Source organism: Acipenser ruthenus, chromosome 4 (genome assembly GCF_902713425.1).
Source record: "Acipenser ruthenus chromosome 4, fAciRut3.2 maternal haplotype, whole genome shotgun sequence".
In the NCBI taxonomy this organism is placed as follows: Eukaryota; Metazoa; Chordata; class Actinopteri; order Acipenseriformes; family Acipenseridae; genus Acipenser; species Acipenser ruthenus.
This window is the reverse complement of record NC_081192.1, coordinates 25,520,349-25,539,861: the sequence shown is the minus strand read 5'-3', so window position 1 is coordinate 25,539,861 and position 19,513 is coordinate 25,520,349. Positions and strand designations below refer to the sequence as shown.

The following is a 19,513-nucleotide window of genomic DNA, read 5'->3' as shown; positions in this document are numbered from 1 at the left end:
GAGACAATTATTCTCCAGGCAAGGTCAACACGAGAGAGCATCAGCATTGGTATGCAGCCGACCTTCTCGATGTTGAATCTGGAAGCTGTACTGGTCGAGCTTCTCTAGCCACCGTGCGGTTTGTCCCTCTGGGTGCCGGGAATTCCTTAAAAACTGCAGCGAGGCATGATCAGACCTGATGGTGAACTGTTGACCATATAAGTAAGTGGACGTGGTCTATGGCTTTGACAACTGCCAACAGCGCCCTCCTGGTCACGCAATAATTCCTCTCTGGTTTAGACAGGGCCTGGCTATAAAATGCCACAACACGCTCTCCCTCCTCCATGGCCTGGGATGAAATGGCACCAACACCTAGATCGCTGGTGTCCGTATCCAAGATGAAAGGGATATCAGGGATGGGGTACGCCAGCACGAGGGCCGTGCTCAGGGCCGTCTTCAGTGCTTTGAATGCTTGCTCACACTCCGCTGACCACAGAAAGGACTGTTTCTTCTCTGTCAGTCGATGCAGAGGGCTGGCGATGTCTGAGAAATCCTGCACGTAGCGTCTGTAATAAGAAGCCAGACCTAGAAAGCTCCTCAGCTGACTGACATTTTCAGGGTGATGCCATTGTCTCGCTGCCTCAATCTTCTCCGGGTCAGTGGACGTCCCTTCTGCACTCACTATGTGCCCTAGGAATAAGGTCTTTTTGTCAAAATAGGTGGCATTTTTCTGGGTGGCGCTTCAGTTTGGCATTGCACATCCACCCAAAGACTTCTTGCAATCGGTTTAGCTCCTCTTCAAAGCTAGTGGCATGGACCAGAACATCGTCCAGATAGACGAGACATTCGGATGAGGGCAGACCATCCAGCATACGCTCCATGAAACACTTAAAAGTGGCTGGAGCATTGCAGAGGCCAAAGGGCATTACCGTGAATTCCCAAAGGCCTTGTCCTGTGAAGAATGCATTCTTCCTTCGTGCCTCAGGGTCTAGCTGGATCTGTCAATACCCGCTCTTTGGGTCTAAAGTTGAGAACCAGCGGGAGCCTGCCAGTGCATCCAGTACATCATCTGTACGTAGTATGGGGTACGAATCTCTCAGTTTCGCGTTGTTAAGGCGGCTGTAGTCCACACAAAACCTGGTAGACCCATCCTTCTTGCTGACCAATACTGATGGGGATGCCCATGGACTGCCAGAGGGCACAACAACACCAGCTTCCCTCATCCTCTTTAACTCCTCACAGCAACCCCATGGCGATGAATCGGTAGGCGTCGAGGTGGTTGCCGAATAGGACGGACGTTCCCCGTGTCTTTTATGCTGGACTAAATCGGTGCAGCCGATGTCGTTGGGGCCCAAAGAGAAGACATCTTGATACTCTTTAACAAGTTGTTGCAGTGCCACCTGGTGTTCCATGAGATGCTCATTGCCCTGCCTACACATCTCTTCCAATACTGCTGGCATGGGGTCTTCTAGGTTAGAGAGGTGGGACATAAGGACTCCTACACTTGGCTGCTTCCACACTAGCCCCACGTGAAAAACTGCTGCCCATGCGGACCCACCATTAGTTGGTCTTCATCAAGATCTAGTCGGATAGAAAATCGAGTCATCCTGTATGGGGGCTACCTAAGTATCACGCTTACATTCCCTATCTGTATTTGGAGTTTAATTCTCCCAGCCACTTGGACTACCTCTCTTGTGGCATTCCGCAGCACACCCCCAGCGGGCTTCAAGCAATTTCGCCATGCTCGGCCTCCCCGGTCCAGCACTTCCGTGCGAATAACTGTAACCGAGGCTCCTGTGTCTAGAAGGCCCTGACAGTAAATGCCGTCAACACAGCAGCCAACATAGAGGTTATCGCTGCACCCCTGCTGTGATGCTTGAACGTTGTTAGGCCGGCTTGTAGTGTGCACGCTGTCCTCTTGTTTCTCCGCTTGCACTCCTGGGGTGCTACTGTTGCCTATTGCTGGCCCTTTCTTCTCCAGGCATGGTCCCTTAGTGACACATGCAGTAGACTGGATTTTTCGCTGGCCCCGTCCTCCTGGGATCTTTTGGAGGCAGTGTTGGGGGACGCCACCTATTTTTCCAATGCCCCCTGGGGGAGCCAGGATCCTGATGGCCCACCCTTGTTGCGGCAGTTTCTGGCTACGTGATCCTCTCTGCCACAAACCCAGCACACAGGTCTTAAGTGCGGGTTTGTCTATCAGCTACCAGGAGATCTCTCACAGCGTGCACCACAGCACTAAGCTCCTCCCCCCCTTGTCAAGCTAGTTGCAACAGAGGTGGTTTGGTGTGGTAGCTCGGTCACCATTTTTATATCTCCTCTTGCAGGGTCTCTGCGATATAAGGCCATGGTATCCCCCTTCCATCCAATGTGTGGTGGCACAGCTGGCAGGGCTGCCCCACTGGAGTGCCCCAGAGCCCCTCCTCTGGTCATGCTCCACCCCATCTGGTTTGCCATTGCTCGAGGTTGTGTATTATCCTGCCCTGGATGTACAGATGAAGTCACTATATAGGGGCTCTGCAGCATAATAGCTGTGGGGTACCCCTCAGGTATGTTGGGGTTCCCCCAAGCTGCCACTAAACTACACTGAGATGTCCCTGTGACAGGCAGTGCACTAAACCGCCCACTCCTTTCTCCCATATAGTTAATTGTGTTGCTTCCCATAGAAAATACTGTAGGCTGCATTACATCACTGCTCACAGGTCTTAAAACTGCATCCTGAGAGGCCCTATTCATTGCAGTAGGATTTTCCCTTCTCTAAATTGCACCTGGAGGAGTCTGCTGTTGCCTTGCGTCACTTGCGGTAAGGTCAGCGCCCTTGCTGATGCAGTATAACTACCTTGTGTCTTGTTGCTGTGCTCAGTCTTGCCATGGTGTATGACTTTTGACAGTAAACTGTCTTCAGCAACCTCACCTTGTTAGCTGAGTTTGGCTGTTCCTCACCCAGTTTTATTCCTCCTACTCAGCTGATTCTGGTTCAGTTAATGATTGTGTTTCAACCTACATATTGAATTGATGATCATTAGCACCTGTTTGGTATAATTGTTTAATCATACACCTGACTATATGCCTACAAAATCCCTGACTTTGTGCAAGTGTACCTAGAAGAATTGATGCTGTTTTGAAGGCAAAGGGTGGTCACACCAAATATGGATTTGATTTAGATTTTTCTTCTGTTCACTCACTTTGCATTTAGTTAATTGATAAATATAATCTATTAACATGTCTATTTTTGAAAGCATTCTTACTTTACAGCATTTTTTCACACCTGCCTAAAACTTTTGCACAGTACTGTATATAAAAGAAATATTTGCAAGTAAGCCCCAATTCTACACAGTTGTTTTTCAGTATTGCCACGTGTTCATTTCTGAAAATGTAGTTCGCATTGCCAGCATCCCTTTTGAAGGTTTACCATCTCTGCCTGTAACCAAATGAAAAAAGTGTGACATCAGATGCGTTGTAAAAATGTTACAGCCATGACACCTAATTGTAGGAACATGTGCATGTCAGATGTGTATATAAATATGTAGAGTTATATGACAAAATCATTATATTTTTCTAATGACAATATGCAGAATGACAGTCGGCACTTTATATTTCTTTTATGCTTCTTGAATGAACACAAGCTGCTATTGTAGACTGTGGAAGCACTACAGACTTTTGACAATGCTGCCGTGTCAGGCTTCATTCGTGTTTCAGCCCCACCAGGGTTTTGGGGAAGAACATAGAAGATCAAGGTTAAAGTGATCATATTCATCCTACCTATCAAATGTACTGTAAATAGACATCCTTTTTTGGCCGCCTTGAGCTATTTTAGGTGGAATAAAATGCATTTATTTTATTGTAGTTTGGGCTGTCTGATATTATTTTAAACAAAACAACGATATTGCCTTTTTGTTTTGTATGATAGATCAACCAAATTGATCATAGTCCATTCAATACTGTAATACTTTATTAATTTAAAATTTAGTTTTAGAATGTACTGTATAACGTTTGTGCAAACTGTAATTTAAAATAGTAGTACAGTGTATTATGAACACATCTTAAGACAACATTTGGAAATGAATTGTATTGCCAGTGCATTGCTGTTTTATTTAGGGATTTTAAGACCTGCAAAAAGTGTATTATAATAAAATATGGAAGGCATTTGAAATTGGTCACCTTGCAGTGTACCATTGTGGGAATTAAATGGTATCTAACTTTTCATTTTACAGTACAATAACAATTGGTGCATAAAATAGCTGGAACACTCTACAATGCATGTGATTATGGGCTGGCTTCTTTGTTTTCTATTGCAGCCTCCATTGTTCACACTCTGAATGTGTCGAATATGTTAGTTAATATAAAATCACAGAATTGTGTTGGAATTTGATAGGCATTGCTGGGGTTAAGATCTCAGTCATTTTCTAGAATGGGTCACTGTATTTGGTTTATTATTTATAATGCAGGTTTTGCTGGCAGATTATGAAATGCTTTGTGAGGTCATGTTCTGTAAGAAATACCCATACTGAAAGGTCTACAGTGATCTTCAAAGGGCCATTTGCCTTTGAAAAACTAAAGACCTAATAATGGTGTAACCTTCATTATGAGATTAGCATAGATTTCCCCTTATTTGATGGGAACTTTCTCATTGTAAAATAGCTTTGGGAGGAGGCTATTGGCATACAAAAATATGTTTTATTCAGTAAATTACCTTTTGTCAGCAAACTCACAATGATTGACCTAAAATGAGAACTGTAGGAAAAGCCTTTCCTATCCTGGAATACTTTTACTATCATCAAAACACTGGCTTGTCTTTAAGAGACCAGCCCAGAGTGCATTGTAGACCCCTAAAGACCTTAAGCTTTTGTAGGGTTGAATGTGTATGACTTACTCGAAACGTTTTAAGTTTGGTCCTGGGGGACCTGTGTCTGCTGGTTTTCATTTCAACTGAGTTCTCAATTACTTAATAAAACCCTTAATTGAACTAATAATGTGTTTTAATTAGACCTTTTTACTTGTTCTCAAGCTACTCATTAAATTGTATAGTTAACTTGAAATCTCCAACTGTTTAAAAGCTGAAAGCAATTAAAAAGGTCTTATTAAGCTAATGAATAGTTCAATTAATGGTTCAATTAAGTAATTGAGAACTCCAGCAGACACAGGGGTTGCCCAGGACTAGGATTAGGAAACCCTGCGTCTAGTCAACACATGATTCAATGTAAAATTACATAAAGGTAGACAGCCCACCTTACTGAGATTACAAATGTGTGCCCATGGATCCTTTGAATTTGCTCTTTTCCCAGGCTACAACGGGGGAGAAAGCCATGTAGAAAACAAATCACAGCTTGTTAAGCTCTTGCACAAACATCTAAACAATATATTGAAACATAGATCTATAAAATCTACTTTTTTTAGGCTCTATGCAGGTGATGAACAAAACTAGGAAAATAATGGAGCAGGGAGGTGCTTCCTTCACAAACGCCTTCGTAAGCACACCAATGTGTTGTCCTTCACGGTCCTCCATGCTGACAGGGAAGTACGTCCACAATCACAACACGTACACCAACAATGAGAACTGCTCTTCTCCTTCGTGGCAGGCCCAGCATGAGCCCCGGTCGTTCGCTGTGTACCTCAACAACACAGGCTACAGAACAGGTGAGCATTGATAACACCTTGTTGGGTTCTGACGAGGATACGTTTTTTGTTTTACCATTTGTAATTTTTGAAGAGTTTGTGTTATTCCTGCTACTAAAGCATGATTTGTCCTTTCATTTTTGCTATTGCATGGTAATACACTTGGAAACATTAAACATCTTACTTTTAATTAATTTTGTTGTGGACTTTTATTGTATTATAAGTGTACAGTTAATGATTAACAGTTTAAAGGTCTAGCACCTGGGCCTGGATTAATTACATAACCAGTTACAGTAACTTTCCCAGTTTACTCTTAAGTGGCCCACATGGGAACCCTAACCCTACCTGTTTCTATCTCTACAAATGTGAAGTAAGAAATAAGACCCATTTGTTTGCAATTATACTTTATGAAGAAAGATGTTCCCATTCTCCTGGCCTTCTGTCAAGCTATCAGCTATAAACCAATCTCCCTTGTGAGTGATGTTCTGGTTTCTTTAGGAACTTATGGGTTTGAACCCTGGCTGTGGCTTTGTAGCTGATAGCTATGTCTACATTTAGTTCTCTGGGGTGGGTTGGCAGCCAGCCGAGGTGGTGGGAAACAAGAAAAAATATAATTGGCATAGGGTCCAGAGGTTTCTGTCTTTAGAGAGGGTAAAGGAGCTGCTTGTAATAACAGCCTGCAGTAAAGCAGGCTGCAAGCAAGAAACAAAGCCGAGTGTCATTGGAAAAAATATAAACAGGGTTTGAGGGTTTGGAGAAAACCGGATAAGGCACAGCTGTGTATCTAACATGAGGTATATTGGGTACTATAGTTCAAGACAATCTTATACCTCCACTTTGTTTTTTCAGCTTTCTTTGGGAAATACCTCAATGAATACAATGGTAGCTACATTCCACCAGGGTGGCGGGAATGGGTTGGGCTGATAAAAAATTCCCGCTTTTATAATTACACAGTCTGTCGGAACGGCTACAAGGAAAAGCATGGATCCGATTACGCCAAGGTAATTGTTTTTTTTAAAATATATACTGTGTTCGTGGTTTGTGTGTAAGTACAATGAGTTATGAACATGACAGCTGCAGTGAATGAGTGTGTTTTTATGCAGTAGGTAACATTCAATTAAATTTCTTGTTTCAGTATTTTTTTCCATTTTTAGGAATGTTTTTGGTATGACAGAATTTGAGGGAAAGCAACTTTAGGAAATGACTATCTTTTTTTATCTTTTTTTTCCTATTCGGTTTAAAATCCCAAACTTCCCCAGTGACAGCATTGTAAATTGAGCTTGAAGAAACACACCCATGTGGGAGAGATTTCCATAAGACAGTGTCAGTGTTACTGACTGTTTCCATGTACTGGTAGGGTTCCGAGAGTACTGTTTTCCATTAAACTGGAAAAGATGTTTTGAACTGTTTTGTCAAACTCAGGATCTGAGGCTGATGAGAGATCCTTGTTAATGAAATGTTGAATAGCAGCACGTCATGCTCACTCTCTTGTTCCGGGATGCCTGCCAAGGTGACCTGCTTCGCTGCAGCGCTGGTTCACAGAATTACTTGCAGTATTGCAGCATATATCTGAGTACAGTAGTTCTGTCAGGACAGGGGATGGGAACTTTAGTTAATATATTTTATAACGTTTGCACTCAGAAAAAACAACACCTCTGTTTTCTACACACTTCCTAATATTCTGTGTTTAATAGTATTGATAAAAAACCACCTGAAACATTTTGGAAGATCAATTACTTCAATCTGCAGTGTCCCACAATTAGGTGACTCCTGCTACAACCTACTAGATAATGAATGTCACGCTCCACTTCAGCTGGAGGCAAAGCTAAAATAAATAAATAAATAAATAAATAAATAAATAAATAAATAAATGAGTATATTTCTGTATATTGTGGCAGCAATAAAAAAACAAGATGATAGGTATTGCTATAATTATTCGAGCTACAGCATTATAAACACTGTCGCTTTGACTAGTGTATGTGTTGCCTAGACAATGGCTTATGTTTTATTTTGCCTTTTATTCTCTGCAGTGGTCTTGAAAATGCACCTCTTAATAACGTATTTGCAAATGTTTACAACAAGCATGAAAGGCAGTATTTGAATGACAGGTTACTTCTATTGCGGTGTGCAGATAAATTTAGATTCCTGCAGTGTTTATTTAATTATTTATTTATTTTATTTATTTTTTAAAAGTCATTGTTATTTTAAGTAACACTGAAAATGTATGAAGAATTCACTCAGGTAAACCAACAAGGAGACAGGTCTCTCCGAAATGGGAAAACTACAGAATTGCAGCGCACAGAAACGTTTTCATGTAAGGTAAAATGGTTTATTATTTAAATAAAATGTATGTCCAACATTATGAAGTTTTAAACTATGATACTGGATGTTTACATGTCCTAGAAAGTTGGAATAGGACATGGTGAGTTGATTTTTAGTATTTCATATTTAGGGAACATTGAGATATAAATCCTTAAATTACTAGCTAGCGCATCACAACAGTTCTGATGCTTTTGGTTTTTAGAACCGATATTTATTTGGAGCTGTTTTACTGTACAGTAGTACGGTAATGGTAAGAAATGTGTAATCTTTTCTTTGTATTTGCTGAAAGAAATGAGTGTCAAACATGTTGATTTCTGCAATTCTGTCAGCAGAGGCTGTTTGCAAATTCTTCTAGGATGTTTCCAGTTATTACCTTAAGTTAACAAATTCTAGCCAACCAGCTGAAGTCATTGCTTTAAACGCCCAGAAAGAAATTCCAGCCAAGTTTTGAAGATGCAGATAGATACAGTTGTACATACATCTGTACTGTCTGTACAAGATCTACAGTGTTTTTATGTAAACAGGAGGTCAACCTACACCTGGAATTTTCAGGGACCAACGTTTTTAGATACACTCATAATATCAAATATATATATAAAAGATTATGAACAGTAATGCCCTGTATTCAGGTGCTTTATTTCATAAAACTATGAATGAGTCGCCCCCCCCATCCCCCCCCCCCCCCCCACAATTGCTCCTTGTGCTTCCAAGTCATAAAAGCGCACCTTTAGCTCTTGTGAATCGCATAATTTATTTTCAGCACTTGAGGAGATAAACATTTTTAGAAAGTGAAGCCCTGGGGTGCCAAGGTCATTACCAATCCTATAAACAATTGCCCAGGCACCTAATTACAGTATTAATTTCTGAGAGTGATATGCCTGCTGGGGTAGGGTTTACACAGGGAGAAAGGCCACATCTGCTTGACATGTGACAGAGTCTGGGCTTCAGGTGTTGCCTTTGCAGCTGTGCTGGAGCACTGGATCCTCAACATATGATTAGTCATGCCTGTGAGTGCCTGAAATTGCTTACACCGCCAGCACTTTCTTACAGGCTGGCTCGCTCTAAAACCCTTTTAAGTCCAGATTTGGAGAGATAGCAAGGAATCGCAGATGTTTCTGTTTGAAATCTTGCCCAAGTTTCCTTTTCTGTTGTCGTTCCTTTTCGCAACTTTAGCTGCCTCCTGAGGACTGGCTCATGAACTAGTTCTTAAATGATGCATCATCAATGTGGATTTTTTGGTTTTGTTTTGTTTAATGTTTGTTCATGATTTTGCAAAACTGAGATGTATTATTCAGTTTAAACCTGTTTGGGACTGAGGGACAGGAAGATAAAGGCTATGGATTAATGAGCTGGATCCCAGGACTAGGACTAGCTCCCACTCCCTAGCTCTATCCACAGGGGCTAAACTGCCTTCAACTGTAATACACTTTTTTTCTCAAAATATGCAGCACGTACATTCTGGAAAAAATGTAATGATACTTACTATCTTCTACAGTAGTAGTACTCAACTCTGGCCCTCGAGATCCATTCCAGTCCTGGTGTTTATTCCAAGCAGGTCCTAAATTATTATTATTATTATTATTATTATTATTATTATTTGTTTATTTCGCAGTCGCCTTTATCCAAGGCGACTTAAGCCCGCCGCACACAAGCCCGACTCAAGCCATCCCGACTCATCTCATCTGAGTATGCACAGATTTTGCGATCAGTTGTGCTCAGTTTTGGTTTGACGTCACAGTTCTGTTTTTTACGACTGGGTGTCGCACACTGCTAAGACTGAATTACTGACCACAACTAGATCCTGGTGATTACTATGTATGCAGATTTAATCAATACTGCCCTGTACACATTTTTGTATTAACTTAGCCCAACTTAGCGACCCTCATATTATGCATGGCATCGTATGCTGATTAGACAGTGGAGACAGCACTGCGAGGCAACCAAAAGAAGCGCTTAGCCTATTAATTTAGCTATTGACCATTTACACCGTGCAAACGTTTCAGGCAGTGTTTGACTTTTTGTATAGTTTGTTTACTACACTTTACCCTGTGGTACATAAAATCCAACCTGTTGATTTTTTTATTTGGCGTTTTTTTCTCAGCGTGTGGATCTAGGGGCTTGTGATTTGTGACCTATTGGACTCGGAGATCGACGCACCGGTTACTTCTGTTTTAGCGCAGTAAGAAAATATACGCTGCCAGTAGATTGATAATAAAAAGTTAAATTGATAATTTACCTTTGATTAGTAAACGCCTAAAAAAAACTATTCAAATGTGCACATATCTGGTATTTTTATTAATTCGGGACACTCGGAGCAATTCAAGGCTAATGTATTTTTACCTGTGGAACTAAAGCTGTCAATATTCCACCATCTTGTATGACAAGTTACATGACAAGCTACGTCACTTAAACCTGCTTCACCATTGGTTGACACCCTTATGACTAATCGGTCTCAGTCAGTCTTGATCGGCAACCGCCGCACACAGACAGACTGATCACATCTGAACGAAACTGCGTCTGAAAAAGATTCAACATGTTCAATCTTCAAATCTGAAGACATCCCGACTGAAATCTGCATAATCTTGGTTCTAAGTGCACGCACACTGATACGATTCATCCAAACTCTGTACGGCCAGTTGAGATGAGATGAGTCGGGCTGTGTGCGGCGGGCTTTACAGAGACTAGTAGGGGGTGTGAACTATGCATCAGCTGCAGAGTCACTTACAATTACGTCTCGCCCGAAAGACGGAGCACAAGGAGGTTAAGTGACTTGCTCAGGGTCACACAATGAGTCAGTGGCTGAGGTGGGATTTGAACCGGGGACCTCCTGGTTACAAGTCCTTTTCTTTAACCACTGGACCACACAGCCTCTTTACAGCTTAAATGAACTACATTAGAACGTGCTTGGAGTAAAAGCCTGGACTGGATTGGATCTCAAGGGCCAGAGTTGAGTACCACTGTTCTACAGCAACTGCATTTTTACATCAGGAGCCCCAATTGCAGGATGATATGTCCAGTGGTCTGTCACTAAATGAGTTCATCCTTGGACGGTCACTAATTTACAGAAATTGCATTTGATTAATCATATATCGTATAAGTATGCATTGATTGTTTTTTAAACATTGCCTTCATGCACCTACTCGTATATATGCTAGTTATCTAGCAGCTGGATAGGACAGCAGTACAGGTAATTCATTGATCTTGTTTTATTAAGGGGGATGCTTGATTATTTTTTTTGTCTTCAATATAGGATTATTTCACAGATTTAATTACCAACGACAGCATTAATTACTTCAGAATCTCCAAACGGATGTACCCCCACAGACCGGTAATGATGGTCATCAGCCATGCCGCTCCACACGGACCAGAGGACTCGGCCCCACAGTTCTCAGAGCACTTCCCCAATGCCTCCCAGCACATGTGAGTACAAAACAACTCCTTTCAGAACTGCGTAGCACTAACTGCTGCTCCAGTTCCAGGCAGGAAGGTGGGTGGATTGCTTGAGGCATTGTCTCTTTCTGATGCTGCCAGGGTATGACATTTACTTTCTGTATAGGAAACTGAAAATACATGAAAGCATACAGGAAGTATACAAGAAATACCCAGAACAATTGTAAACCCAAGGAAAACAATATGACAGCAGTTACAAAGCCATCCAAAAAAATGTTTTATGCTTTTTGCTGTTTCATTTCAACTTGATGATAATTGTACCTGTATTTAGCTGTATTTAAGTCATGCAACATTTCTCAACTTATCAAGCAAATGCCAATAGGAGCTAGGGTTTTCTTATAAATGCTGAACAAAACACTTTTTGTTTATTATGTGGATGTCTCATTTTTTGTCTTTTAGTAGTATCTTTAAATATCTTAATGTTACAACCATTTAATATAATATAAAACGGATCTACATCAAAATATTTACATTACAGTATTTGAAAACCTGACCTCCTGAGGGTATGGCAGGCTTCATGTTAAGAGACACTGCTGACTTGTTCATAATGATTGATTGATTGATTAGATTGGGGAGATATCTGCACAAGCAACTCAGTAAGTATGCTGGCGGCTCTATAAACAAACCAGCATGATCACACAACATGATGGCTTTTTTATAAAGATGCGACTTTCACCCTTCTGCGTTTGAGACATACTGTATTGTTTATTCCTTCCCATGCAAGAAATTACTTTTTATTCTAACCCCACATCTGGCATAACCTGTCCGCCCCTTTTTTTTATAATTTTTTTTTACATTTAAGTATGATGTCGGTTTGCTTTTTGTTACTCATTGGTAAGGAATGCACAGAATAAAACACTGCTTCATGCTCCTGCTACTACCTGCAGCAGCAGGAGGTTATGCCCCCCCCCCCCATACAGTTTTTTTTGTTTGATTGTTTTTACATTTGGTATTTAAGCATTAAACTGATTTTAAAAATAGTTTACTTCAAAATAAAACACTTACCTCATCCACTTATTCATTTAGGTGCTGCCTTGCCGTGGTCAATGTTAATTCCATGCCTTCATGGTAAAAAGCTCTCAACTAAAAACCACAGCATGAACATTTGGACCCCTCATGAAACAATGTACAAGATAACCCCTCAGTTCTAACTCAGGAACTTTAATTAGCACTTGTCCATCTCAGTTTCCCCAGCTGCAGCTCTCTTTCATATCCCAACTTTAGCATGAAAAGTGTTTGAGAGCGCTGGTAGTGTTGCTTGTTGCTTAACGTCAGGGGATGTGAGGCATTTAACAGCCCTGGCAGTCTCCACTGAAACAGGGGTATAAAAAGTGCCAATAGACTTGTTTGTTATAAATCTTTTAAAATATCGATGTTAAAGAAAAACACAAACTAAAAACAAAGAAGCGTTTTATTTTTGAGTCCTGCACCTTCAAGTATGTTTTCATAGCTCATCACATCTTAATCATATGGTATGAGTTTCAGCACAATTGAAATGTTCTTCCTTGTGAGTGAATGCACAAGTGAATGGGATTCGATTAGGCCAACAGGTTGTTCTAAGGCTCTTCCTTGTTTGTTTCTATGTCCTTAAATCCCTGGGGATTTTGATGTCTCTAGCTGCCAAAATATAGCCTGGGAGGTTTCTTCTGTGACTGTTATTCGACTGCTTGACTGGTTAGGTTAAAAGTTCAGAAAGCAGACAAAGTGAACAAGATTAATTGTGGGCAAAAGCCAGCTACTTTTCACATAGATGCTGAATAGCTGGTTTCTATAGCAAAATGAATTCATGACTTGTTGGGTTTAGGTATAGGGGGATGAAGTGACTTGAATAAAATGTTTAGCGCTCCATGTGAACAGTGCTGTGATCAGATTTCCTACCCCCCCCCCCCCCCCAAACACACACACCGGTGAATGTAATTGCAGATTGTTTCAACATTTGGCTCCTTAAATTAAATACAAGCCACCCCCACTGGCCTCTTAACACAGGACCCCATTTATCAAGCTTTAGTGCAAGGGCAATTAGTGGTTTGCATTTTTTTTTTTTAGTTTTTTAAAAGAATTTGTTCAAAGAACAAGTAGCCTGCCATTCGATTTGTCACAGCAAAGACTATATGAATAGCAAACAGCAGTTTGCAGTTCTAATGACCTTTTCTAATGTATTGGTGTGCAAATTATCTGTTAATCAATGGGATTTAACTTAACTGGTTTGTGAGGTTGTTTTTAGTTTTGATTTTGCAAACGTTACACAATTATCTATTTGTATGTGAAAAGGGTTGTGTTGATTTAAAGCTGTAATATATCAAACATAAACCAATGCCTTTATTTCCTTCAGCTTTTCCCTTTTTTATGAAACGTGTCACTTATTTAAAATCGACCAGATTTATGTGACCACCAGTGCAGCACTTTGTTCACCATTGACAGCCATGGTGGTTACCGCACTCAATGAATTCCAAACTCTTTGTATGCTGTTCAGTTATTTGCAGTAGTGAGTAATACAGTTTGCAGGGCATTTTAACAACAAAGGCCACTACACTTCATCAAAACCAACTTCATGCCAAAACATTGACATAAGTTGAACACAGTCATAACAACTGTATGTAGCACCTTCTTGTGTAATGATTGCGTATTTGAAGTATTCATGTGATGTGTTTTTTTATTATTTGCTTTTACTTTATTTCGTAGCTCAGATAAATTAATTCAGAAGGTACCACATTACAATTTTATAAAACACATGTTTTCAGAAATCCATTGCATTTTTTGTAATGACTGCAATCTTAATAAGACACTATTGTAATATCATTATTGTTCTTTTCTTTTAGTACACCCAGTTACAACTATGCACCCAACATGGATAAGCATTGGATTATGCAATACACTGGCCCGATGAGGCCCATAAACATGGAGTTTACCAATTTTCTGCATCGGAAAAGATTGCAGACGCTTCTGTCTGTGGATGATTCTGTTGAAAAGGTAAGTGGGTAATAGTCTTGGGTATTTCATACACACATACTGCAGTACACCTGAAAACTATTAAAATTCTATTATTTTTTGTAGTTTTGGGAAACAACTTCCATTTCTGTTTGAACATAAAACATTCTAGCATCAGTTCTAACATGAAAAACAAAACGTGTAACAAATTTAACAAATATTTATTTGAGGGGGGATTAGACTTAATATTACAATGTGAAACTTATCTCTACCACAATACCATTTGTTCATTACTTTTATTGGTTTGTTTGTTCACTTAAACGCAGATAGGAAACATTTGCATTTCAAAGTGAATAATGTTCAAACGTCTGGGGAAAACAAACAATGTGCTAATGCTTTTAAATTATTTTGTTGGACTGAAAATTGGGGATGTGGAACAAAATTGTGACATTTTGATGTCATTTAGACTGAACCCTTTTCAGTGACAATGCCTTTTCACCTACATTTTTGTTACCAAGTAATACAATAACAAAAATAAAACAGAAACAAAAACCTAACTCCCACACGGAGTACTAACTAAACTGTTTCAGGAACCTAACTAAAACCGGACGGCTAAGCCGTTTACCGATTTTTAAACAAAACCAGTTTTTTAAACACACACAAAAACACAAAAAGGTTCACACAGTACCTTTTTAAAACCACACAGGTTTCCTCACCGTGACAGCCTTTCTTCACACAGACTGGAGACTGTCTCCAAGAAACATTTTCTTTCTATTATATACCTGCATGTTAATCGCAGGCAGGTGGCACTCATTCATAATTAGAGCCATGTGGCATTCTGGGGGATTTTGTCTTTTGGCCCCTCCTTGGACTATGTCTTCCTCTCTTCCTCCCCCTAGTCTGTCACCATATCTTCCCCCTTGTGCGTAGCACACCGGCCATTCCAAGGCCATGTCCCCCTCCACCTTTAACCCTTTGCGGCCCTATGTCAGACCTGGTCCGACATTGCAATTTTCCCTTTCTGGTCCAATGTTGGACCCTGTCTGACATCATCAAAAAGACGTAAAAAACAGGTCTCTAGTCGTTTTTTCTCCAGAAAAAGCCGAGAAAACCATTCAATGGCCGAGTGAGACCGATAGGAGCAGAGTGAAGCGGGGAAAAAAGGGGGGGGGGGGGGGGGGGGGGGGGGCGTATCTCATGAATACAGATAGCCCCGGCACCACATAGATAACACAGACATAAACAAACAAGATAGCTGCTTCTGCATCCAGCGCTCAAACAATATCACAGACATATGCAGAGCTTTTTTTAGATGTTATAGTAATAAAATAATGACTTGGATCGCATTATTGAGGAGTTTGGTGACCTCGGGAAAGCACCACGAACCTGCGTCGGGCGACCCAAACGGGGTGACCAGTGTCACAGACGGTTCTGGCACGTCCCGCAACGCAAAGAATAACGCTCAACTCAAAACTTAATGGCTTCTCTGTGGGTGCTGAAGCTCAAAAAAGAATGTAAAAAAGTAGAAAGAAGCCAGCACTCCTTCTAGAATATTTTTTTTTTTATTTAAACAGAAACATAGCAAACGCTTTGCGGCAATCAAGCCTTCATCAGTGCATACACATAATGAGCATAGACTCTCTTTTATAAGCTTAACGACAAACAGGTGTACAGAACAGATGGACCCAAATTCAGTTAAAATGTGTTTGCCCACTGACGATGGGAATGAGAATGTAGAGATGCCCAGGTAACAAGTTAGTTTTTGCAGGTATTAATGTTTTAAAGACTGTCACCCCTACTGGAAGCAGGACAATATTTGGGATACAAACTGAACATTTGTGAAAACGCAACAAATATTGTAATGACTGCAATGTGTTTTAAAGCATATAAAACTAGAAAATATTAGCAGATCTGTGTAAGGCCTGTTGTGGTGTTCGCAGAGCCACTTCGAGCTGAGACAAGAGGAGAATTTGAATCTTGTTGGGAACAAGCTGACCTATTAGATATGGATTGAATGCTGTAGAATAAAATACATTGCTAATAGTGATGTTGTAGGATTCTGTATTTTGTATCCTTTTGAATAAGTCTGTGTAAGGTCTGAAAAAGAGAGCTCCTGGTATCAAAAGGCCAGGCTGACCTGCTAAAAGTTCCAAGCCTCCCTTATCGGGCAAAAGCATCTTTTTTTTAATTCGACTCAGAGCCTCAAAACCATTCTGATCCAGCGAGAGCAGAATGGCAAACTCTGGAACAGTTAATATGCCAGAAGCAATCAAACTAGGTTTGATTTATAGTAAGAAAAAACAAAATTATTTAAATAAATAAGAAACTTAATATATGGTAATAACTTTAGTAGATACATGAGGATGTTAGTGTATATCAAAGCAAAAGCAGTGTTGGAGATGACTCGCTGGTTTTGGCCGATGAAACTGGGATTTTTTGCTGGTCAGCAATTTAAAAGCCAAGAACCGCTCTGTAATGAGTGATCTCGTTAATGTTAACGAATGAAATACCTTTCGGATAAGAAGGTAGGAGTTTATATTAAAATAAACATTTTCTATATATCATAGAAATTAATTAGAACCTGGTAAGAAGAAACGGGAATGAAAAGCATAGGATGGTTTATTGTGGTTTACATTATTTTAGACCAAGTTTAAAATTTGGTCTAAAATAATGAGTATTACAAAATGCTTACAGTAGTGTTTAATATTAATCAACACTAAAATTGGCAAGAGGCTAGGATGTCTTAAAACGTGCTTCAACTGGATTTTGTATAAACAGGGAAGTCAGATTTAGTTCAGTCACTGTAAAACTATTACATTCTAACATGTTAAAAATAGATGTAAATAACTAGACCTTCCATTGAAAGCTTAAATGACTTTATAACAGATCAATGGAGTAAAATAAAATTATTGAAGTATCTAAATTACTATAACATATATTTCCAGTTCAAAGTTAAACTGTCGAAAGAACATATTACACGTTTATAACAGATGCCTGACATTGACGATGTTGTAGACAAATTAAGACACATTTGAGATAATATTCATTTAATTTAATCAATTTAAGAATTAGTTCAGTTTCTGTTTCCAACTAAACAAAGTATTTTAGACATTACAATATCAATTCAACTAAAGAATATACATGTTTAGTTTATTTAAAGGTTTTACTGCAATAAAAAACGGGAACTGTTAGGTTTGAATATAAGACAATAAAGTGTAAGCTGTATTTAATAATTTTAGTACACAGTAGACTTACTAAAAATAATTAAATTGATAGCCTTGACTTTACCTGCTTGCAGCAGAGCGATGCTAGACCTGGAAAGTTCTTTATTGGCAGTCAAAGCAAGATTTACGTGTCGTCAGCAGTTTTGAATCCAAGCCTTTCTATAATGAGCAAAATTCATCTCTTCATTATATCATAGAAAATAATGAAAACTTGGCAGCCGAAGCAAGCATTTCATTTAAATTAGAAGAGTTGTCTCCAGTATCAGTTCTTATCAGACAGGTAGTGACTTTAATTGGGATGATGTTTGTGAGCCAAAAACTGACTTCATGCGGTGAATTTGGAAAAGCACTTACTGTGGAGTTTCATATTATTATTATTATTATTATTATTATTATTATTATTATTATTATTATTATTATTATTATTATTTATTTCTTAGCAGATGCCCTTATCCAGGGCGACTTACAATCGTAAGCAAATACATTTCAAGTGTTACAATACAAGTAATACAATAAGAGCAAGAAATACAATAACTTTTGTTCAAGCAACGTACAAGTGTGACAAACCACAATTCAATAATACAGCAGATAATAGTGATAGTTACATCAGGATATGATTAAATAGTGATAGTTACATCAGGATATGATTAAATACAAAATACTACAGGTTAAACACTTGGCAGATTACAGTATTCTGAAGCACAGGATTAAATGCAGTATAATAGGGGCCAGATAAGAGCAAAATAAAGCACATTTACATGAAGGGTGATAGTGTCCCAGGATACAAACAGAGGAGTTCTACAGGTGCTGTTTGAAGAGGTGAGTCTTAAGGAGGCGCTGAATGTGGTCAGGGACTGGGCAGTCCTGACATCTGTAGGAAAATATTAAAAATATTAATTAAAACACTAGCCATGGCAAGAAAACATGGTATCTGGAACCTGCTTGTGCAGGCGAATCTTTAGAAACAGAGGTCAGGCTTAGTCCAAGAATGGCACAGTTAAATAAGGCTATTATATTTAACATGTTCATTATAGCTTAAATTTAAATGGAAATAACTGAACTGACCACTGTATGCTTACTGGTTTTTATTCAAAGGCTTGAGATAAACCCCTACAGTCTTTGTCCAATACTTTAACACACCTGTATATGAAAGTAAACTAATCTGAAAAGTTGACGAGATATGCTGCTAGGAGGGAATATATTGTAGACCCATGTTAATATAATCACACAAAAAGTTAATGATATATATATATATATATATATATATATATATATATATATATATATATATATATATATATATATATAGCATATATTTTAACACACATATAAACTTGTATTGTACTTGGTAGCAAAGGATTTTGTGAACGTTGGTTGACCTGACTTTTTTTAGAGAAAGGAGGGGTTGAAAATGAGAACCATGAGATCATGTTCCAATATTTTGGAAAGGCGTTATATCCAATTAATTTTGAATGTTTTTTTTTATATAACTCCAATTAGTTTTAAAAAGAGCTGACCGGACCCTTCTAGAAAATATCATTAACTCAAAGATAAGAACTGTCAAGGCAGATTGATGATCAGATTTAATTGGGACCCCTGATGTATTCAATGGAGAGAAAATCCTATATTAGCCCAGAGCAAGACCCCATTCACCACCATTGAACTTGATGTTGCAAGCTGACGTGGTCCATGCTCTGAGGTTCTCTGAAAAACGGATTGCTGTTTGGTCGTATTTAGAAGTCTCTGCCTTTTGAAGACAGTTCTTATTTTTCAATATATCCTGCACTACACTTCTATATACTGGAAGGTAAGCATATATTTGAATTTATATCTTGTTTATATTGGATTCATTGCTATGAGGTATATAAATTATGTTTTAGTCTTAAAAGAGTGATATATTGTATGTTGTAGGATTTAGCGGTGGTCGCTATAGCTTTTTGCATTTTATACCCTGAAGGCTAAACGTATGATAACCATATTTGTATTACTGTATT

The 19,513-nt window shown here is 39.2% G+C and overlaps 1 protein-coding gene across 6 annotated transcripts in view; it reads left to right on the top strand.

The window, feature by feature from the left end:
• Positions 1-19,513, top strand: part of LOC117400528 (extracellular sulfatase Sulf-1-like) — a 103,507-nt gene that overhangs the window by 50,758 nt on the left and 33,236 nt on the right. For all 6 annotated transcript variants that reach the window (XM_059022228.1, XM_059022227.1, XM_034000624.3 and 3 more), the window contains 4 exons: positions 5,377-5,616; positions 6,445-6,596; positions 11,168-11,337; positions 14,187-14,337. In XM_059022228.1, the coding sequence (XP_058878211.1) occupies positions 5,377-5,616; positions 6,445-6,596; positions 11,168-11,337; positions 14,187-14,337 (713 nt within the window). The remainder of the gene's footprint in view (positions 1-5,376; positions 5,617-6,444; positions 6,597-11,167; positions 11,338-14,186; positions 14,338-19,513) is intronic.